This window comes from Cryptotermes secundus, unplaced genomic scaffold, assembly GCF_002891405.2.
Source record: "Cryptotermes secundus unplaced genomic scaffold, Csec_1.0 scaffold1350, whole genome shotgun sequence".
Classification (NCBI taxonomy): Eukaryota; Metazoa; Arthropoda; class Insecta; order Blattodea; family Kalotermitidae; genus Cryptotermes; species Cryptotermes secundus.
Genome location: NW_019739242.1, coordinates 1,570,638 through 1,594,777, shown reverse-complemented (window position 1 = coordinate 1,594,777; position 24,140 = coordinate 1,570,638). Strand labels below are relative to the sequence as shown.

The 24,140-nt window shown below is 43.4% G+C and overlaps 1 protein-coding gene across 2 annotated transcripts in view; it reads right to left on the bottom strand.

Moving 5' to 3' along the window:
- Nucleotides 1-24,140, bottom strand: part of LOC111871871 — a 214,501-nt gene that overhangs the window by 20,852 nt on the left and 169,509 nt on the right. The window contains exon 1 of one of the 2 annotated variants that reach the window (XM_023865253.2): nucleotides 21,730-22,597. The exons of the other annotated variant lie outside the window; for it this stretch is intronic. Within the exon in view, the coding sequence (XP_023721021.1) occupies nucleotides 21,730-21,913 (184 nt within the window). The 5' untranslated portion in view covers nucleotides 21,914-22,597. Of the gene's footprint in view, nucleotides 1-21,729; nucleotides 22,598-24,140 lie in introns of those variants that run through there. 2 annotated transcript variants of the gene reach the window in all.

The window sequence follows — 24,140 nt, the reverse complement described above, 5'->3', positions numbered from 1 at the left end:
GTATAAGCAACAACATTTCTATCCAACTGATGGGGTGTCACACAAGTGGCGACAATTTACAGGTTAGCGTCTCAGACACCACGTCTCGAAGCTGACAAGCAGATGTCTCCACAGAGGAAATGGCGACAGCTGATCCTGTAAAGGCGGTTTGTGGACATTTCGCACCCCATACAGCTGTAACAAACGGTTTTCAAGGTGCTTACCGACGTTTCGAAGAAACCTGCAGCCCCTATCTTACATGTGACTAAAACTAACCAACTCCACGGAGCTTCCAGAGAAGCCAACTATTGCTCAATGAGTTAAGTAATTTACAGCATTCTAGTGCAACCGAAGACTAATTACTGTGTTCATAAGAACTTGCCACTAGACCATACTGGGAACCAAATGAATCCAGTTCCCACCTTATTTTGATTTTATTCCTCATCTAAGCCTAAGTCTTCCAAGCCGTCTGTTACATTGCTTTCCGTCCAAAATTGTATATGTATTCCTCATTTCCCATACGTTCTACAAGCCAAGCCCATCACATCACCCTTGACGTCCAGCCCGGTAATACTATATATTATCTAAAAGATCCTGAAATGAGTAAGCATTCCTCAAAGTTAATCTGTCCTTATTCAGCCTTGAATAAAACAAGTTATTTAAATTTCTGAATATAATTTGATTTAGTATCAAAGTTATCTTGTCCTCAACCGAAGACACCAAGAGGAAATGAAAGATCCCGGGCTATTTGGTCCACTCTACTTACGTTGTTTTAAATGTAAAAATAAATTCTGTCATCCCGTCTGTTGTATAAAATAGATTGGATCATACAACTCTTTTTACCTCTTGTTTTGTAAAATATTTAATGAACAGCCACTCATTACATATCTACCTGTCTCCATCTTTCTGTTATTCTCTTCCTCTAAGGCCTTCTTCATTGCATTGCTCTCAAATATCCTCAGTACTTAGTCCGCTACGTGGGTACGGCGACAACAGTATACGAATTGTTGGGAGCGGTATTTGCTATGAGGTCCGTGCCGAAGCTACGCAGCAAGAGTCTTCGAAGGAGTCGCCGTCATGAGATAGATGGGGTCATGAGGAGTAGCGAGACAGTCGCCAGCTAGTAGGGACATGAGTACTGAAGCTGAGAAATCTACATTGCTGGGAGCCGTTACCTGGCAAAGGCTGATAAAGCTAGACGAATTTATGTGCTGCAGTACAGTGATTTGTAAAACGTGTAGATCTGTGAAAATGTTATAGCTACCTGTAGTTACGAGTTATAAGTGTTCAGTATATCCAATTATTAATCCAAACCCCATGTCTAGTCAATAACACGTGACAGTATGTTCTATTGTTTATAATATTATGTCTAGCGTTTTTCCAACTTCAGATTTTAGTGGGACTGCAATGTTTGTATTGTTGATGGCAGGTAAAAAAAAGGTAAGGCTGACAAACTTACAGCCATCTGTGAGCCGAATGTCTAGCAGAAATTGTGGGAGTCTCGACGTCTCACAACCTTATGGACCATCACGGCCTCTTAGAGGGATAGTTTTATTGTTGATGGCAGAATATTTTTAAGGATCGGATTCATTCTCCGGCCGCTTTATCTCCAGGGGTGGAACTCCCGTTACTCAGTGGATAGAAGGCTAGTTGCACCCCGGTATCGGATAAAAGCCTGTAAGCGGTGTTTACATTAGCGTGGTGCCACGTCTAATAACAGGCGTGAAAGTAGTTCGGCCGTGGTCACGGCTCGTGTAAACAAAACAGCCGTGAATGCGTAGGCGTGAACGCACGCCTGCCAGTCTCCACGCTTCTTTCAGCCAGGCGTGCCAAATAATCAAACCGCGTTTGATTTTTTCGCCTGAACCCGGCGTGAGTGTCAGTTCTGTGGTGCACCCCGTGCGGGAACGTTGCCGAAATCTCGGGAAAACTGTTGCTTAAGATATCGGAGAATAATACAATGCAATACAATAAATTTTCTGGTGTGATTCGCAACATTTGTTTATAATCTTGTGAGTTGTTAGATAAAAGTTCATCCGACAGTGTTCTTGATACACCAATCGCTTCTCTCATCACTTCAGCAACAGCACTGCACATATGTAACAGCCGTTCCATCTTTGTACAGCGACTAAAATTATCACGTGAAAACTCGACCCCAGACGTTTAATATGTTTCACACATTCCAGTGTTTACATTGCAAAATAACTTACAAGCGTGTAGGAAAGGCGTGCTAATACGCCACTCCGAAGCGTGGTCAGCCTCAAGGAAATAGCGGCTCCGGTCTAGAAAATCGAAATTAACGGTCGTGGGGATCCGTTGCGCTGACCACGCGACACCCTCTATCCACTAAAAAGTTGGTACTAACTTCGCCGACAAGCGGCGGTCTCTCGGTCGGTATAATTCGCTTGCAAACTAAAACCACGGAGTTTGTTCTTTTTTGTGTGTGTGTGTTGTTTTGCAAGCCTCATCATATACACTGAAGAATTTCGAAGTAAGAAAGGTAAAGTTATTTCTGTGCTTATCTAATTAAGCAAGCCAAGAAGACGTATGGGGGAGTAGATGTATGGATCCAGTTATTCTTGACTTCTGCGCTAGTTACAGGCGAGTGGTCAGCTATAGAATGTAACCATTCTAATGAGGTCACTGGAATTTTCAATTGATCTAATCCTTCCAGCAGCACTACGGCCCTGGGGTCGACCCATCCTCCAATAGAAATGAGGACCAGGTATCTTCCTGGGGTGTAAAGGGCGGCAGGTGCGTAAAGCTGACAACCTTGCCGCCATCTGTGAGCCGACTGTACAGAAAATGTGGGGGCCTCAACGTCTCACAACCCTATGGGTCTCCACGGTCTCTTACAGGGATAGCTTTATCTTACCAAATGCGAGAAAGCATAGCTATGCTGCGACTGGGCATCCACCAGCTTAACAAAGACCGTACTATACGCCCTACATGATGGTAACCACGAGACATTATGAACTAGCCTACATCGCTCTCAGATCAGTCATTACAATTCCAGCAGTAAAACCTAAGAGAGAAGGCGTGTTCCACAAAAATATACCTTCGCCTGTTAAGGAACCGTCTCAAGAGAGGGGGAGAGAGCAAATGAATGCTGGGTGTCTTCAGAGGAAATTCCTCCACCCACTCAGGAACGTCTTGAAGGGAAGAAGAAGAGAATGCACACTGGATGAACTCCCTTCCGTTCAGCCTGAACCTGACCTACAGCGCCTTCGTTGCAAAACAGCCCACACTCTGCTAACACACCTAGGAACTTCACGAAACTTCAACACTGATACTACAGAATTCGTTATGTGAAGCAAGCCCGAGTCAGTTACATCTGTCTACTGAATGAACCCCATGACAATTTCAATCAGCGTAATCTACCTGCTAGTATTTCCCAACATACACGGTAAAAGGTAAAGTTGTCCCTATGGTTAACTAATTAAGCACTACGCTATGAAGGCGTATGGGGAAGTGCATATATCGGTCCACATTTTATTGACCTCGGCACTAGCTGAAGGTTTGTGGTCAACTTTACGCCCCGGTCGTGTTACCCCCTGGGAAAGAAACCCCGGTACCCATTGGATAGGAGGCTGGGTGGATCCCAGAGCCGGTCTGGACGACGTGGAGAAGAGAAAATTCTTGACCATACCGAACTCGAACTCCGACCCCTCAGTCGTCCAGCCCGTAAGCAGTCGCTATACCGACTACGACATCACGTACACGGTATGGAATGTTTACATATATATGTTTTATTTAATGACGCTGTCAGTAGCTCGACCTATACAGCTACGAATGGTAGGACAATTCAGATCTGAGATTCTCACGGCAGTTAATATTAAAATTAACAGTGTTTTGGAACGTGAAGCCAGGGGGTTCGGACGAACCTCCTGTCTCCATTTCCTGGGTAGGATAGGAGACAGAAAGCTCCTCCGATCCTTTGGCACCTAAGAGAACACAAGGCGTAACATCCAAGCACACCGTGCCAATAAGGTGATTAGTGAATAATGAATTGCAAAGAGCCGTACAAAGAAACGGCAGCGGCCTAAAGTGAGTTATTATCCCGGAATTTGCATAGAGGAACTGAGGAAAATCGCGACAGAACTGTCAGTGCAGCTGACCGAGATTTAAACTGGAACCTCCCGAATACAAAACAGGAATCTTATGAATGTTACCTAAGCGACCGTTGCGTTCTGTAGGTCCGGTGTACTATTAACACGTTGATTGATCCCAAGTGTGTGCACGCTGAGTCTTCTCCCTCCCCATTTCCCTTTGTGGATAAACTTTTTGGAAAGTCTGGGGCTCGGTTAACAAGCATACCGCTGTTATTTTAAGGGAATTCGGCCTAAGGGAGGGTTGGAGTAGGTCCGACTCCACTCCACTGTCTTGCTATTAACTTCCACCAGATTGGGTGGAAAACTGGACTAAGCCATATCTCGCCTTTCACATCAACTAACACTGTGGTAGCAGAATTCAACGATTCAAACTTAACAGATCCTACCAATGGATACAATCCTCAGCTAATTCCATTCATCTCCCACCCCACAACATATTTCCCAAACGTCCGTCTTAATTATTCTCCCATCTCCTTATCGATTTTCTAACAACTTCCAAACGAAATTTCTGTATGCAATCATTGTTTTGGTCCCATCTACACACTCAGTGTATCACAACCTCCTATATTTTAGTACAAGCCTAATCCTAGCTGAACTATGTAAATTACTGAAAAATTCGCTTTAAAACACATGGCATTTGTGTTCTTCACTCCAAATAATAGAGCGCATACAGAATAAAAACAAAATAATTCAGCTGGCTAATTCGGAGATCGTACAAACATGCCTTGTGGCTGAACCGAAGACATGTTCCCTTCTCCAGCTGACAGACTGTTTTTCATATAATAATCGCCAGCGTTCTAGAAGAGCAGATGGTAACTGTTTTCAAACTGAGTAACAACTACAACAATCCTACGTAAGATCTAAATGTTCGTGACGATGGCTTATTAATAAACTGTGGACTTTCTGGACACTAGTCATCGTCTTACTTCTATTCAGCGTTCCGGAGATGGACTCTGCCTCTATCCTCAGGTAAAATTCCCACTCAGTCGGGCCCAGTCGATAGAGCTAGTGTGTATCTCCTGACACCATAACAAACACTAGGCAGGATATATAAACCAAACACACCATAAACCATCTGTGGGAGTTAAGAAAAAAAAATAAAACGCCATATGCATCAGGCCCTGCATAACAGAATGGGATAATGCGAATTGGATTCATATGACTGTTGATACGGTTCAGTGCCAGTCTTGTGAATACGGTAATCAAATTTCAGGTTCTGAAAAAAAACACGAATTTTGAGCAGCCGAGTGACTATTTGCTTGACTCTGCTCAGTGGAGATAAGTTACTAAAGACCTACATTAACATTCATCAAGAAAGTTTCGTTTTGTAGCTTACAATTTCAGTGTAGCTTCTACTTCAGCCGTGAGGCTACAATTAAACCATATAAGCTTTCTAAACAGGATCATTACAAAAATAAACGAGCTCGTTTGACTCGCTATGCTCGCGAGTAATGTGGACGATATGACAAGACACGAGACAAGCAAATTTTTAATTTAAAAACTATAGCCAATAAATTAAAATACGACTACAGCCTATACACCTTACGAGTAAATATACGGATCCTTACGCGCCGAAGCCTGGCGAGCAACTGAAGTAGTGTGGACGAAGATTTTCGAGCACAAGTAAAAGACAGACGAGTCTCCCGACGAGCACAAGCCTGGCGAGCATGAGCACGAGTAATGTGGACGCGCCTTAACAGTCGTTCAGCTAGCCACTATTCTCCCAGCTCTTAAGAGTCCACCACTAGTTCCCATCCTGAAGCGGTTGAATCCAGTCCAAATCCTCCTAACTTATTTTACGAAGATCCATTTCAATACTATTTTCACATTAACCACCAGGTCACTAGGTGTTTCTTCTCTTCCGGCTTGACAACTAAAATCCTGTGTGGATTGCTCATTTATTGCATGCGTGCTACATATACCGCTTATCTCATCCCCCTCCCCCCACCCCACTTCAGTTTATTATCCTAATAACATGTGACGAGGAACACAACTTATATTCACTATTAACTAACTCTGTTGACAGTATGCAGAGGGGCCTACCTGTGCCCGCAATAAAAGTACATCAAGACAAATTGGGGGTGCCAAATCGCAATCAAGCATTCAAAAAAATACACAGAAGTTCCATTTCACGTTCAGTCGGGGGGAGGGGGGCTTCTGTGTTCAGGTAGCCCGAATTTAAATTAAATATTTATTTATTTTCGCCCTATTTTCATTAACCTACATTATTTTGAAAAAAAGAAATAAAACGTATGCTTATGAAATCATCTTGCTGTCTGTATATCTGTGTATACCCCCTATCAACTTTTGAATGCCTAAACCACTATTCATTCATGAAAATTTATATGTACATCACGGTACCTGAGCCCGTATCAACGGCGCACTTCATAAATCAGTCCTTCTCGTCAGTCTTTATGTCTGTATGTATATCCCCGAGTACCGTTGCTAGACAGTGGGTCCTTAGACAGTTCCCCTAGCAAACGAATACACTCAACAATAGACGAATCGTTGGTGGCGTCGTTTTATATACAGTCCGTGTCATATCAAACGAGAGTCTGTGGGTCTGTGTATCCTCCTATCGTTGCTTGGCAATTGGTTGTGAACACGTTCCCGCTGCAACGAAGAATTGTTGGAAACTTCGTTTTCCATGTGGTCCGTGTCGTATCAAAGGAAAGTAGGCGATCACTTCTTCCCAGATCTTCTTGTATCTATTTCATATTTATCAATTTTTAATACCAATGTTTACAGGTCCTCGGCGCCTCTTGCTGTAACGAAAACATGCTTAACAATGGACTGTAAAGTTGTTGCGACTTTTGTAACATGAAACGAACTAACAAGACCTTCAAAATATAAGTTATTGATAATGAAGGTGTGAATGCCTCTGTCGTGTGGATGGTTGGTTTTAGGTGCGCTGGAGGTGTATGCGGGTAATCGTGTAGGACGGCCCCTGTCTCAAATTGAGCCTGGATCCCCAGAAGGGCGCTACATTTTGGTTATAATTCTAAAAAATGTCTTACAATTCATTTGTATTACGTGTGTTCCTGATTTCTATCTATCAATGGCTCTACAGTCCTTGTTGGACCCTGGCCGCTTTTTCCGTCGGTAGGACTCCTTAGACGGGGGATCAGCCAGTCGCAAGGCCGTTACCTACACACAGCACAACACAAACACATAATAAACGCACGCAGACATGCATGCCTTGAGTGAGATTCGAAGCCACGATCCAAGTTTTCGAGCGCGCGAAGACATTTCATGGCTGAGACCGCGCGGCCACTGTGATCGGCCTTGATTCATACAACATTCTTTCATAATGTCTCATTAGGTCACATTTTGAAGCCTAAACTTCAGGTACTCAAAGGACAAGTGGGCACTAAACATAATTACCTGTGCAGGGAAGGTACATTTTCTCCCCACTCCCTGCCCCTACATTATGCGGGATAGGAGAAATGTTAGTACACAGACTGGCATACAGCGAAGCTCATTCTAAATCGTGACTTGGCATATAATGATGTATAGCAAAAAAATCAATCAATAAACACATGGAAAGGCTTTTATTTAATACAGTATGCAACTACAGCCGAACTAAAAAAAAAGGTCCCTCTACTACTAACTCTAGTTTAAGACGCTTGTCGCCATTACAAAACTCACTGCCATACACGACTTTGATGAACCTAATTGTTATGATGTCGGCTTCCAACTAGCCGTAAGTTGTGAAGCAATGTATGGCGTCTACAGCTCCTAATTTCTGTTCTTGTTGCTATGCATGTTGTGTGCAATGCCATGTGTACCGTTGCGCCGCCTGAAACAGACCTGTTCCAGGCGGCGCTACTATGCGGGGTGCCGCTTTTTGAATGAAGCCAAGTTTACAGAATTCTGATTCGAAGCAGCTGCACACAGCCGACAAAGTTGGGATGGGGTGAGGGAGGAAAGGTGTAATAAGTCCTCACCTCAATTAATCTAGCATATTATTCCGCCTCTGTGGTATAGTGGTCAGATCCAAAGATCCCTGGTTCGATTCCCGGCGCTACCAGATTTTCTGAGAGGTAGTGGGTTTGGAACAGGATCCACTCAGCTTCGTGAGGATAACTGAGAAGATACTTGAATGGAAAAGTAGCGGCACCGTTCTAAAAAACCGAAATTAACGGCCGTGGGAATTCGTTGCGCTGACCACGCGACACCCTCTATCCGCTAAAGTTGGCACTAACTTCGCCGACAAGCGGCGGTCGCTCGGTCAGTATAGTTCGCTTGCGGACTAAAGCCGCGGAGTTTTTATTATGAAATATTAAGCAGTAATTCGGACGTGGATGAATTCTTTCGTGCGATCTACATTACGGGAAATGGACAGATCGGACATGTGGATGCGGACTGGGTTATTTTATTCCAGAAGTGTTCCTACGTGCATGGTAATCAACCTTTGGGTTTCATAAAAGGTGGTGAATTTCTCGACTAAGTGAACAACTATCAGATTCTCAATTATGATTATTCTGTATGGAATTCGCCGGTTACGGTAGCCGAGCGGTCTGAGGCATGTGTACTGTCTTCGCTAGCTCGGAAACCGGGATCGTGGGTTCGAATCCCACATAAGGAATGGATGTTTGGTATATTTATTGTGTGTGTGTTGCCCTGTGTTTAGGCAGGGGCCTTACGACGAGCTGACCACTCTTCCAAGGAGTCCTACCGTCTGTAAAATGATAAAAATGATAAGAAAAAAAAACTCGACAAAGTAAGATATAGGACAAATGGATTGGAATTCGCTTCAGAACACAGTAGGGGTTGAGAACATCACAATATGTAAAACTGGGGAAACGCAGATCTGAAACGTATCATATTCTTTCTGTTATCTATTACAAAGGTCGGGACTGCGCAGCGCTACAGATTGGGGGGGGGGGCCAAGGAGTCGAAGTTTGAGTCGCGGTAGGCCCAAAATTGTTCTCATATCCACGTCGTCCAGACTGGTTCTGGGGCCTACACAGCCTCCTATCCAATGGGTACCAGGAGCTCTCTCCTCGGGGATAAAGCGACTGGAGCGTGGAGCTAACTTCTCACCTCCAACTAGTGCCGAGGTCAAGAATGCGTGAATGTATACATCCACTTCCCCATACGTCTTCATGGAACAGTACTTAATTATCTAAGCACAGGGATAACTTTACTTTTACCATTACTTATTGCTATTTACTTTCCCGTTTACATATTTTCTCACATCCGCTTGTCATTCTCTCTCTCTTACCCTCCCTCGCTTTTTCTTCCTACCTTCCTTTCCTTCCCATTAATTCACTTCTGTCTTACCGCCGCTGTGCGTTTGTTACACTTAGCAAATCAAACAAAACATAAGACGTTAGGCCACTGTTACACTACCGGGGAGCATGCGGCAACATCGTGGAGGCCCGCTAATGACGAGGGAGCTAGCAAAAGGAGGATCCTTATTCTTCTCGAAGGAAGGTTTCAGAAAAGCCCCTGAAGCCTCTGAAGGCTCTCTAATTTTATCAAACCAATGCTGTGGGCATTTTGCTTGAATTCTTTCTTAAAGACTAGTCAGCAGTGGATTATAATTGTTTAATTATTACAGAACAGAGTTAAGGGGAGGAGTGATAGAAACAAAGATGGATGCCGAATGAGTCTAAACTGAAAGTAATGCTTCCCTTACATTGGCATCACAACGTGGTATCATAAAAAGCTTAACAATTAGCAGCAGCAATCAGTGTCGAAATTATTTATCTCCATGTTATGTTTATTGCATTTTTTTCAATTGACCTAATCCTTCCAGCCACACTAGGACCTGGGGTTTACTCAGCCTCTAACAGAAATGAATTAATTTAAAAATTTTCCTGGGGAGTAAAGCGCTGACGGCGCGTAAGTCTGACAACCTTACCGCCATCTTTGAGCCGATTGTCTAGATAATGTGGGACCCTCAACGTCTCACAACCCTATGGGCCTTCACGGCCTGGTACAGGGATAGCTTTACTTTTTTTTATGTTATGTTTATGCTAAACTATAACAAATTATTCTATACGTAACTCCAGGGACCATTTGTTGCACAAGGCAATGCATGTTTCTGTTACACTAGACACACGAATTCTTTGCGGGTGACACGCAGGAGCACGAGCGAAAGGAGCAGCGTGAAGTCCTTGTGCTCTATGTTCAACCAACGTCTGAAAAACATGAGAAATTTTCTGAACGCGTATTATCTTCTTATTAACAACGATTAGTAGGTAAGGTTCACCGTTCGCACGGGCAAGGCGTTCGATCTTCCATTTATTCTAGCCGCGACGGCTTATTCAATGTAGTAACAATACTACAGTCAGAACGATGGGCAAATCTGGGTTAGGTTCCTGGCAGGGCCAGAGATTTATCTGTTCTCCACTGCGTCCAGAGTGCCTCTGAGGCCTACCCAGACTTCTATCTAATGAGTACCAGGTGTTCTTTCCCAGCGGGTTAAGCGGCCAGGGCGGAAAGCTAACCACTCACGTCAGTCAACGTTAAGGATGCGTGGAGCTATACTTCTATCGTTAGATCAGTCTTCATGCTGTTGTGCTTAATTAAGCACTAGGTTCGATTCGTGGCAGGTGCAAATGATGTTTCTCTTCTCCACCGCGTCTAGACCGGCTCTAAGGCCCATTCAGCCTTCTATCCAACGAGTACCGGAAGTTCTTCCGCAGGGAGTAAAGCGGCTGGGGCTGTAGGTGACCACTCACTTCCAACTAATGCCGATGTTAAAAATGTTTGAAGCAATACCTCTAATCCTCTGCACTTCTTCGTGGCGTGGTGTGTAATTAAGTCAGTTTTACCTTTACCTTTGGTTTCTGTCCCCTTCTCGGGTTCATCATTTCGTGCCGCATTCCACAAAGGCGAGTCGGTACGGAACTGCACATATGGCACGGGCAAAGGGGCAGGGTTCCTCACTTCTGAGGGAAATAAAACTAGACGCTTCTTTCACACATGTATTACAGGCTATGCACATGCGAAACGATGGTATATACTCAAAGCACACCTGTCCCTGTGCTTAAGCACTACGCCATGAAGGCGTATGCAAGGAGAGTATGTATAGATCAACGTATTCTTAACATCTGTGCTAGTTGGAGGTAAACTTCACGCCACGGCCGCTTTACCTCCGGAGGATGAGCCCTCGGTGCCCACTGGATCGACCCAAGAACCGGGTTTGGACGATGTGGAGAAGAAAAACTCTCGCCTATACCGGGACTCGACTACGACTTCTGGGTCGTCCAGCCAGTAGCCAGTTGCTATACTGAATGAGCTACCCCGACCCCTGATGTAGGGGCAAAAAAAGTTGGGATAAATCGGAAATGTAGGAAATTGCGTGATGATAACTTCTGTGACGTATGCTGTTCTCACAGGGTTGATAGCGTGGCAGAATTACAGGGGTCACACGTAGAATTATCGGTGACGAAATCTCTTTGAAGGGTCCAGCTTGAAGACTAGCACAATAATGGGCACGGTAGTATTAAACTAGACAGGTTGTGGCGAAGTAGATCAAATTGATTCAGAACAGAGTCAAATGGTGGGTCCAACCGGAAACTTAACAGAAAGCACTTAACATGATATGTTCCTATTCTCGGTCTCTTTGTTATTTGCCTGCTCTTAACAACGCTTCTTGTTCCAGAAGCATTGTCTTGCACTGCGAAAATCTAACGATCGCCAAGCACCCATTGCTCTTATACATATACCGAGTATGGAAAGATTTTACTACAGGAAGTCTATAATTAATTTTTATCTCGTGCTTTTAAATACAACTTCCTGATTTCAGTACAGATTTATCTTGTTATGTTGGCTCCCTTGGTTGGGTTATCACTCACTCATGGAGCTGAGCTCTTTTTGAGAAACCGCCAATTGTACAGGTACTCAAGAACTTCCCAGCATTTTATGGAACCCGAAGCTTCATTACCGTATCCACAAGGGTCCTCCACCTGTCCCTATCCTGAGCCAGATCGATCCAGTCCGTACCATCCCACCCTATCTCTCTAACATCCATCTTAATATTATCCACCCACCTACGTCTTGGTCTTCCTAGTGGTCTCTTTGCTTCTGGCTTTCCCACCAATATATGCATTCTTCTCCCTCGTTCGTGCTACAGGGCCTACCAATCTCACCCTCCCTGACTTGATCATTCTAATTATACTTGGAAAAGAGTACAAGTTATTGAGCTCCTCGTCCCTTGGTTGGGTTATACGGGTAAGAATTCCTCACCTTACACAATTTGGCCATGAAGATGGAGGTATCATGTTCCTCCAAAAAGCCTGGTACCCACCTAAAGGACTATACGATGCCACAACCCAGACGACCTCAACCATAACTATCACTGCTATAACTTATACGAGGAAAGCTTCACTACACGTCACGTGCCCACTACCCTGCACTTCACTGGCGTTAAAACAAAGTACAATTTCAGCCAGCAGACCAAGTAAAATCCTCCCTCATTCTCCCTAAGCCACCATTCACAACTGTCCTCTCATGGGCTCTAACCTATAGCCTACAACAGAGAAAGTGTCCATACAATCCGTTAACTGCTTCTGCGACATATCGCGCTGATGAAGACATACAGGTACCTCCCCATTAATCGTTTGTTTCATGCAAATAATGAGCATGAATTATTGTTCTTAGGTTTCGCGGCCTGTGACTAACGTGTTGATCGGGTTTCGACGTGTAATGCACTGAAGCTGAGTCAGGGCAGCGCAGTGGGTATAGCGACAGGGGTCAGAGTTCGTGTCCCGGTAGAGGAAAGACTTTTCTCCTCTCCACATCGTCCAGGCCGGTCCTGGGGCCCACTCAGCCTCCTATGCAGGGGATCTTTCCCCCGAGGATAATGCATGCATTGCTCAACTCTCCATGCGTGTTACGTGCCCTACCCATCTCATCATCCTTCATCTTTTCATCGTAATAATATTTGGCAAAAAGTATAAATTACGGAACTCCTCATTAAACAATTTTCTCCAACCACCTGTAACTTCCTCAGTCTTTACTCACTCACTTACTCATGAAGCTGAGCCCTTCTTGAGAAGCTGCCAGTTGTGCAGCTATTCAAGAACTTCCCAGCATTTTATGGAAACCGAACGTTCATTACCGTGTTCACAAGAGCCCTCCAGCGGTCCCTATCCTGAGCCAGATCAATCCAATCCATCCTATCTCTCTGGGATCCATTTTAATATTGTCCATCCACCTACGCCTTAGTCTTCCCAGTGGTTTCCTTCGTTCCTGAGGACGCGACATTCTGTGGTGGCAAGGGACCCATCTAACATGGCACTTCTCAGTCTTATGTTAAATTACTTTTCCCGGAAAGCTCCCTTAATGAGAAAGGCCCAGCTTCACGCACATATAAAATAGCAAGTAAAGTTATGGTTTTGTATATTTTACGTTCTTGGATACGCTGTCCAGCTAATTTGAATTTTATGAGACTCTGAAGAATCAACTCACGTGGCAGATCCTCACAGAGGATCTTACAAGCAGATTTGAATATACATTTAGATTGTGGTCATGTGGGTTGGTTGCTGGTTACTAACGTTTCGGATGAACCTGTTGCCTTCATATTTACGGTTAATTAAGCAGGGATAACTCACTTGAAACAAGAGTATTGAAGTTCTGTAGTATTTCACAGCATCTACATCTCATTTCGTGTCAATCTTGCCACTTGTTTGTGGAAATTTCAACCACTGCTTGTGAAACAATAAAATTCGCTAGCCATGACACAGACTTCACACACAACAAACGCGAGTGGGCGGCTCCTTCCGGGGACACCGCCCACAGAAGCCATTACTTCAGAGGTTTTTAACCTCACAAGAGCTGGACGCATACAGGAAAAGCATGTCAGTAATAAGTCCTTCCAAATAAGCTGTCACTTATCCGAATAATCTGATTCATGTTCACCAAGGATTATTCTTGCGTATTAGTTGCCTGGTGAGTTGGCTTCGGACTTGATGACAGCAACTTGATTCCCGACAGAAGCTTTAGGGATTTCTTTCATAGGCAAGAGGTCCCGAACGCTTCTGGGGCACGCCTACTGGATATTTTTACTGGGACGTAAAAGGTGGCAGAAGTGTAGTCCTCAACACTCGCCACTATCACGTCACCAGATTTTTCTCAGAACTGTCCTAGGCTACATGATGGACCATTGGCTAGGACTCAAATGTCGGTTGACACCCGTTACTGCAGGTTTTGTCTATGTTAGCATTCGGAGCTACTAGTTCATGCAATAATTGAAAAAGACACATTCCCTCTTTTTGTAAGATACATTTTTGCTGTTACGTATTTGCCCCGATTATCAAGCTTTTCATTGTCTTGTCGAGAACCGTGAAATACACGAAGTCGAACTTCTGAAGCCTTCTAACGAATGAAACGATTGCAGTTTGTGTGGCTGTCGTAATAACAAAGAAGATAAGACTTTAAGAACTGTCTTACAAATATGCAGAATTAGTAAATAAGATCTAAAGGTTTGTGACGATGGTACATTGGTACACATATTATGTTTTTGGACATTATCCATCGTCTTGTCTGTATCTAAAAATCGTCCTGTTTATTTTCCAAAACACAACGTTTCGGAGACTGGATTCTGTCTCCGTCCGGGGTTAGGAACTAGATCTATCGACTGGGTACAACTGAGTAGGTTTTACCTGAAGACCAAGACCGAATCCAATCTCCGAAACGTTGTGTTTTGTAAATTAAGAAGGACGGTATTTAGATAGAGACAAGACTATGGATAGCTCTTCGATTATCCTCACGAGGCTGAGTGGATCCTGTTCCAGACCCACTACTTCTCATAAAATCTGGTAGCGCCGGGAATCGAAGCCGGGACCTCTGGGTCTGTAGGCAGGAACTCTGACCACTAGACCACAAAAGAGGTCATTTTCTGTTCAAACCTTGGTTATTTAAATTTCTTATTTAATAATATAAAGAGCGGGGCTGCAGGGTTTCAGCAGGCGTAACTTAAAATGCGTCATATTATATGAACACACTTTAGCCGAACCACAAAAAAAACGGATCTGAAACAGCTATTGAAGGCATGGGCGCCGCAAGGATGTTTTTCAGGGGAAAGCCCCTTTTCAAAGGAGAGAAGCCAGTTTTCCAGGGGGACAGTCGGATATGTTTTCTGAAAGACAAGGAAAAGTTCCATGAAGGTTTCTCAGAATCCCATCAGAAAGGGAACTATAATTACAAACCACTGAAGTATTTCATTTTTTTTAGAACAGTTTTTGCAGCATCTGCTTCCTCTCCTGTTATAGTTCCAGTATCTTCTGGGTGTAGAGCATTGTATTTCCGGTCCCTCATCAGTGAACACAAAGTACGAGAGGGTATGAACTTTTGTAGCACCCTACTGAACAGCAGCCTTAAAGAGCCCACATTCCAAGGCCTCTGACACAGTCTGCAACTGTCTCATTCTCTTTGAAGATTCTCTCTGGAATTTGCACATTCTCACCAACACATGATCAACCTCATAGAAAATTACACTCTTCATGAAGCTGGGTACAGTTTCTGGACAATGCCCTCGAACGCTACCAAAATGTTACCCCACCCAACTTTGGTAGCTTTGCCACTAATCCTTTTTTCTTCGCTATCGCTGAAACTGCAACAACAGTTCCAGAACCCACCAGAGAATCTCCTCACAGATCCAGTATTTATTGTCACACGCAGGGGTGACTTACAAGGCGGGTTTTAGATTGGATAATTGGATTTGTTGCACCTTATACAGTCAGAGTTCGGGATTACAGGCAATAAGACGCTATCGCTATTCTACACACTTTCCAGTCACCGTTGCTCACGCACTAGGATTCTCAGCCTTCATGACCCGTATCCTGGCTACGGATTTATCGGTCTCACAGTCACTTCAAATCACATATGAAGTCTTCTTGTCACAGTCTAATTCCTTTCTTGCCACTATTCTGCAGCTTCCAATTCCAAAGATTCGACTCTTCACTTCTCTACTACTGTTCTCTGCTCCGTAGCTTCAGCTGTGCCCTTTCATAACCCCTCGGTACGGACCTCACAGAAAACACTGTCTTATATTGCTAAGGATGTGTTTACTGGTCCGTTACCTAGAAATACATGTACTGCAATTGTCGCGTGCGCATGTGGCGGGAATGTGTTTACAGAATCGTTGCCTAGCAGTAGGTAAACACATATTTTTTGAACAGAATTAATGTATAAAATATATCAATAATGGTACGACCATATCTGCATGTCCGCTTTATTTTGTATCAAGCTGAAATCGTGTTTTTATCGTTCTTTTAAATCGATTTTCTTAAAGGAAACTATAGCACTGCATAAATATGGATCGCATTACTGCCTATTTTCGCGGGATATTTTTCGACGTCACTATCTAAAGACCGCCTCTGTGGTCTAGTGGTCGGAGTTCTTGCCTACAGATCCTGAGATCCCAGGTTTGATTCCCGACGCTATCAGATTTTCTAAGAATTGGTGGGTCTGGAACGGGGTCCACTCAGCCTCGTGAGGATAACTGAGGAGCTACTGCAAGGAAATAGCGGCTCAGGTCTAGAAAACCAAGATTAACGGCGGTGGGGATCCGTTGCTCTGACCACGCGACACCCTCTATCCGCTAAAGTTGGCAATAACTTGGCCGCCAAGCGGCGGTCGCTCGCTTGCGGACTACAGGCCACGGAGTTCAGAGTCACTATGTAGACTATATAACATCGAATCATAAGACGATTTAAGAATAAACTAGAAAGATCTGGAAGAAAACGGTCGCGGCGTAATCGAGGTAATATCCCGAAATCTGCCTGGAGTGAATCAGCAAAACCGCAAAAATCCGGTTTGTGTCTCGGTATAGATACGAACCGAACACCTCCCGAATTCAAGCGATACCGCTACGTCAACCAGCTCAGTTACAACCTGTTAATTTTATCTGAAACGTTTCCGATATTGTGATTATACGGTGAAAAATTATGTACGCGGATGTCAGACAAAATAGGACGATTTAGCGCTTGCGTCTGCAAGAAGAGCCCGAAACTAAATACGAGGTTCTTATCGTTTTATATTATTTCGTTTCTTATAAATTATTTTATTTCTGTAATTGAATGTTTAAAAAAAATACGACGAAGGAATAATTCATCCATCTATGCCGTTCTTTTAGACAGGTTTGTGTAGAGAAGACTTTAGGCCTATGTTACATGTTGCTTTACGTTACGAAATTTTAGTGCTCATTTCTGCCACACGAGTTCAGCACAAGATGGATAAGATGAAAGAAATTAAATTGATCTCTATCTGCAATAAAATGAAAACAAAAACCACAGAGGAATGCAGACTCTTAAAGAACGTGTTTGAAAAATGCAGAGTTCAGGTTTCCACTGCGGATAAGTCATTGCCAGTCGCGTTCGTTATGAGCAAGGTAGGATAGGGGTCATCTTACTAAAACCTTAGACAGAGCGAGCCAACGGTACTTGTCGTTATAGCCGAAAGAATAAAGTGTTGTGTGTGTGTGTGTGTGTGTGTGTGTGTGTGGAGGGGAGGGTTAGAGAAAGAGATAAATTGGGCAAATGTTTTACACGGTTACACAATAAAATATAAGAATTACATGCTCAGATAAAGGTGGAAGTGACAACTGTTTTGAATATTGCAGAATTCAAGGCGGTAGCAAAAGAAATCTGAAATTGTACGAAAGCAGCGAAAAGCCACACACAAAATGGAAGCTTTGTGTGACGATCTGACCCTTGACTTAGCAAGCAGAAGAAAAATTGTAGTGTTTAAATGATCACAAACATTCGTACAAGACGTTTACTGGTGTAAGAAGTTGTTGCAGCTGCAAATGAAATTCATGTAAGGATAACATAAGGACTTTGACGGCAAGGGTTCATTGAAAAAACAAAAATCCTCAAAGGGGATGGGGCCAAGAAGAACTGATTGGCAGTAAACCGACAGTCGTAAAGTAACTTTGTCTTCGACTTGTCGAGATCGAGTTAAGTGGGTGAGGAGAGGGCCAGAGACATAATTAGAGATCGGAGTCCCTGAGTGGAGGCGGGTTCGAATACCTGCACCGTAGTTCTGCGAGTCGTAGGAGGCGACAAAAAGGGAACCCAGTGCCCGGGGGTATAACTGGGCCATTTTGTTCCTGGGGGATATAAATACGGGGACCTGGCTCTCCAGGTTGGGTGAGTCTCGATTCTGAATTAGTCCGGCGGGACTCGGACTCAAGAATGGCTGCGCTGGCGAGGACCTGCAGCAATTGTAATCGACAGACCTGTCCTCTCGTCAGGGCGCCCCACGTCAACAAATCAGTATGTATTCACTAAACATACTTGTTATATGTTTCGACCATATATGATCATAAGGCTTTCTTCGTCTATTAAAAATGTTGTCAACATACATCACCGGACTGCTTACACAATGGATCCATTGTTAGCAGTCTTATACAGTTATAACTGGGTTAAATATTATTATAGGTAAGTCTACATTTGCCGGTCACGGTAGCCGAGCGGTCTAAGACATGTACTGTCTTCGCTCGCTTGGAAACCGGGATCGTGGGTTCGAATCCCACTCAGGGCATGGATGTTTAGTTTGTGTGTGTGCGTTTTTCTGCGTTTGTGTACAGGTAGAGGCCTTGCGACGAGCTGATCACCCGCCCAAGGAGTCCTACCGAATGTGTAAGATCTAGAAGAACCGAAGTGAACCGAGAAGTTCATGAAAGTAGGCCTAGGGCCACTGGGGCTGTAGTACGAAGGAAAAAGAAAGTCTACATTTACTATTATTATAATATGAATTAAAAATATAAGTCAAAATGACGTAAGCAGAAAACATTCTTGGGTACTGGTAGCTTTTTCTACGGAGGTAAAGGGGCCAATGTGTAAAGCTAACCATTCGCCTTAACCTTCCACCGAATACGTGGCGTTTTACCTGCATTCCTCCATACGTCTACGTGGTCTGATAATTAAAAAGCACAAGGAAACCTTGTCTTTTATAGGAGATGCGACCAGTGCTGCGAATGCGAAACATAAAACTCTGTAGGACAAGAAACGCCATGTAAAAGCGAGAACTTCTCTCAGCACGCCTGGTTACTCTAAAAACTTCTGGGCAGAAGTGTTCAACATAGACCAACAAGTGTCCCGTTTGGTGCACTCAACTCTGCTTACGGTGGTGATGTACCGTTAAAAGAATCGACTGGTGACGTAAGTCCAGTTACCAATCACATATCCTGATATAAAAACGTTTTTAAACCAACAGTCCTGAGCAGACTCACAAAGCTTACTATCCTTGACAATGAGTCGGCCAGTCTGTCTTGGAATAAAGCACCCATCTGGGAATTACGACCAGAGTTCTATTACTGTCAGCTGCGGGTTTGTTGATGTAGAGCGCTCTCTGTGACGAGAGGACGGGCCTGTGCTGGCCCTCGCTAGCGCAGTCATTCTTGGGTCCGAGTCCCACCGCGACCATATTTTACTGTCTCAGATTCGAGACTTCCCTTTTCATCGCTTCCTACAACTCGCAGGGTCGCGGTGGAGGTATTCGACCCCTCTTCCACATGGGAGTAGTAATATCCATTATTTTTTAAGTTATAGACCCTGCATGTGACATTATTAATTATGTATCACTTTTCGTGTTTGATCACAATGAGCACAGCAGATTTTTGAAGAAGTTGTTATATGTGTACCCCACTGGAGTAACCGGTGTTCCAAATGTACATTTTTTTCCCCTCATCTCATTGTCCTTGCTATTAATTTACTGAAGATAATACTAACAAGTTTTTTGTTATAAATTGTTTCACACATATGGCACCAGTGAATCAGAAATATTTCTGTAAACGTTTCCCACACGCAGAGGTGTTTAAAATACTATGTATCACGTGTGTCTCTCAGCTCGCCTGGTTACTCTCTAACACAGACCAACAAGTGTCCCGTTTGGTGCACTCAACTCTGCTTACGGTGGTGATGTACCGTTAAAAGAATCGATTGGTGACGTCCGTCCATTTACCAATCTCCTCGTGTTACCATCCCTTATTTTTCACACATCCTGACATAAATTTTTTTTTAAACAAGCAGCTCCGAGCAGACTCACAAAGCTTGCTATCCTCATACATAAAATTCTAATCTATAAAATATTGTGGTATGTACGTTGAAAGCCAGAACAGTATAATCAGGAGAGACGACCGTTGCTAGGCACTGGCTGGTAAACGTCACGTGACGGCAGCCACGCTTAAGCAAGCAACAATAGAAGAACTGTTGGAAGCTGTGTTCCCTATGCAGTCCGTCGCAACGGCCACAAAGTGACTGCGGTCTGTGAAGAGGCTATATAACTCGAACAGACAATATCCATTGTTCTATATTACTGTTACTTTATTTTACTTTTATGAAGAAATTATTATATTCTGCAAAATCAGTTGAACTTTGTCGGGCATTAGCTCAAAGTTTCGTATCAAAGCCATGTCTGTAATTACTGACTTACTGACAGTCCATACATAATGTGTACTACATAGGTATGTTCATAATCTGCTTCCATACATAATGTCACATGCCTATCACTATCAGACCAAAAGCGAAAGAAAATTTTATCACTGCCACAATGCTATTTTACATTTTATAAAAATACTGTCCAATCAAAATGGTGCGCATTTTTCCAAGCTCTATTACAGTGCAACACTTCTGTACCCTAAGTGACTCTGGTTTCGCTTACACCTCACAAGTTCGCGCGTCGTCAGTGTTAGTTCCAGTTTAAGGAAATGAAAACTCACGCCTTCGATGGCACATACGCTTACGCCTACGAAAGCTAATAACGATCGCTGCCTGACAAGCCATTAAGACGTACAAGGGTGTGGGGGTAAAACTCCAAGCACTCAATGGCGGTGGTCAGCTTTACGCTCAAGCTTATTTAACCGGAAATAACAGTAAGCGATGTCCACTGAAAAGAGGGCTGGGTTGATCCCAGGGTTGGTTAGAACATGGCGGCGAAAGAGAAACTGGAAAACCGTCGTCCATCCCATTGCTTCTTGTCTTACTGGTCGAATTATTTCTATCCCAGAAAGAGGCCATTGCTCCTGAAAAATGTAAGTCCCACGATCCATCGTTCGAATATTTCTCTACCCTGATCTTTATGTGTGAAGGTTACAGGTAACGGTGGTACTGAATGTGATCGATTTAAGCCCAAACCCACAAATATACTATGTGAACAAAACTTTCTTATTGTTAATGTAGGCGATACACACCGTAAATAATGTTCTTTAAAGTGTTAATGTTGAGGTTACTACGTAATGAGAAGCTATTTTCAGCAGAATGTGGAGTTGGGCCACATTACATTTCTCCTACATGACTCAGGAAATACAGTAAGTTGGCTGTCAATTCCGACTCCATCTGCAAACGCTGATTCATACAATCCCTACTGCAACAGTCTCCACGGTTCCTTTGAAACAAACTGGTCATTGACGATCGTCGCATTGGAACTTCTAGCTGCGTTCTACAACAGAACTGATCGCTGTCACTCGCAGATCTGTGATACGGCTTTATTCATCAAACAACACAGAGCAGTAACGCAGGGAAAGAAATGAGAGCCTTAGTGCTGGGTCTTTCAACAGTAACGTAAACATTCCAGATGAAACTGTGCCATGAATGTCACATTCCTGAACCGAGACAATTAAACATCAACAACAAAGCACCCTGTCCTGAGGGGTGAATATATTTGAATTTCAAAATACCTGGTAAACGAGTGTGTGTGTTCCAAATCTCTCCTCTGCTTCTTCGTAGCTCCGGTTTGGATGTTGATGCGTGAGTTGTAGTGGCAGTTATTTGTAGAACTTCACATGTTTCGATGATAATAAAACAGATGAGAAACGAAATCCACTGTGGGAAACCAACTCGCCTCCAACCCCACTTCAACATTTTAAGTCCTTAATCTTCCACGAATTACTCACAGAATGTACGTATCACATAATTACGATGGCCATCGTCCCTTCGTTATTACGTCGCCAACAATTATCGTAATTAGGTATTACTACCCAGTCACATACCCTGCTCTTAACAATGATGCATATTACTTACACATGACAAATATCCAGAACTCCTACTGGAGAAATACTTCTGACGGCGCCGGCTCTGCGCCAGCTAGCATTCTGCTTCTAGGCCACTACCTGTATGTTAGTCACGCTTAGTTTAAACCTCATACCGGTATATAAAAGACATTTCAAACATGTTCCGCATAATGTTATGAAGAAGATCTGCTGTATGAAACATAACCGTTTACTCAGAAATACATGCTAAAATATATCACGGTTCAAAGTACAAACACTATTCTTCCCAAGTGTACTCATAACATTGTGAGGTTTAAAATTATATATTTACTGATAAATTTCACCTATTACAAGAATCCGTATAACGAACTTTTGTATCCTTTACTAAGTTTACGAGGAAGAAACGCTCTATGGATTTGCTGCGAACCGCAACAGTCCGCGTCCACACGCAACATTTACGCAGTTCACACACAACCACTCACTTCACCATCCGTCCCTCGACTGGTAGAGCCAGGTCTGCCGTCGCCCGCCTGCTAGGCAGACTGTGTGTACAAGAACTTGCTTGCCAGGCCAGAAACCAGACTACTGCTGCACAGCGCGCAGAGATGGCGTGTCTTCTTTCCTTCTTCCTCCCTTTGGTCTTCATGTTCTCGAGGTCCCCCCACCCTTTGGTCAAAACTTGCGGTCCCCCCCAATTGCATACCAATCGATTTGCCTTGATTTACTTGGTATATAAACAAGCATAACCCCCCCCCCTTAATATTCTTCACTGAGCTGCCTGAACTACGTAGGAGCGTGCTACATAAAACACAAACTACTCATCTTCAATACAAGCATAATGTTTCTTGTTGGTTTTTATGCTCTGACCCTCTCACCCTGTCCTTTTCTTTCAGCCTCCTTTGAGACTATCGTACAGTCGGAGTTTCTGCAAAAACCCGAAGGATAATGTGTCTGTGCATTATTTTACTCCCCGAAATTTTAACACCATGTGCGACTTTCTTGAAAAATAGTTTTGTATCTGTTAAAATCAAATTTTGACGCCCACTGATGTCGAAAAGAAAAGCTTCTATGCACCAAGTGAATGCTTAACTACACAGAAAGAAACATCTGAAATCTGAAAAAAACCCGGTAAAAGTGCACAGACGTATCGCTGTCTTTGTTTAATGACTTCATGCCTGTCTTATTCTCCGATCCTGAAAGTGGAGGAATTACCATCCTCCGAAACGTAGATTAACTTTTCATTCATCAGTAATCTGTCAGACGACAGGTCCACAGTCTCTTCCAAAACAGTTAACTTTTACTGGACTATATTTCATCACGTCACGGAAATCCGTACTCTTCATAGTCACCGCCGTGAAAAACTCTAATCCAGCGTATATAAATTTGCCTTTTACGATGAAACTACTAATATCAGTCCTCTTAAACAGAGCAAATTAGAGATGCTTTCCATTATAAAAGAATTTGTTTGACTGCGAACACTATTAAAACTACATTACTATTAACAAAGCAGTCTTCTGGGATGTGGCACCGTGTAGATGTGGTGTTAACCGACGTTTCGGAGGAATGTATCGCCTCCATCTTCAGGGTAGAAGGAAAAAATAAGAAAATCCGCAAGTGAAGAGACCGTGAGAACCGGTACAAGCAGACTGTGAAAACCTCAAATCTTGCATACATTACTATTAATTTTCATGTGCAGAGGATATGTGGCTAATAAAGCGAATAGGGAAGGAGTCAATAAATCCATATTTTGAAAGAATTCGGAACTGGATTTTAAGTCACGACTTCTACATAAGTTGGAGTTGTGTCCTACAAAAAATCTCGCCTCATTTTTCTGGTCCAGTAGGTTACGCGATGCTACTTGACGCGTTAATGAACGGCCACTAGTACGAAACCTAAGTAATACATTAAACTTGCACGGGGACTGACTGAATAAAGGCTTCGTTTCAGTATATCAAGGGTTTCATTTCAGGGGTTCCTTTACCACCAAATAACTCTGACCTTCTTTAGCACACATATTCAAAAATCAGCTATAACACAAATGTTAGCCTTTTCATCACCAAATCGCTTTAACGTTGTTAGAACTGTTTTTCAAATCCTTT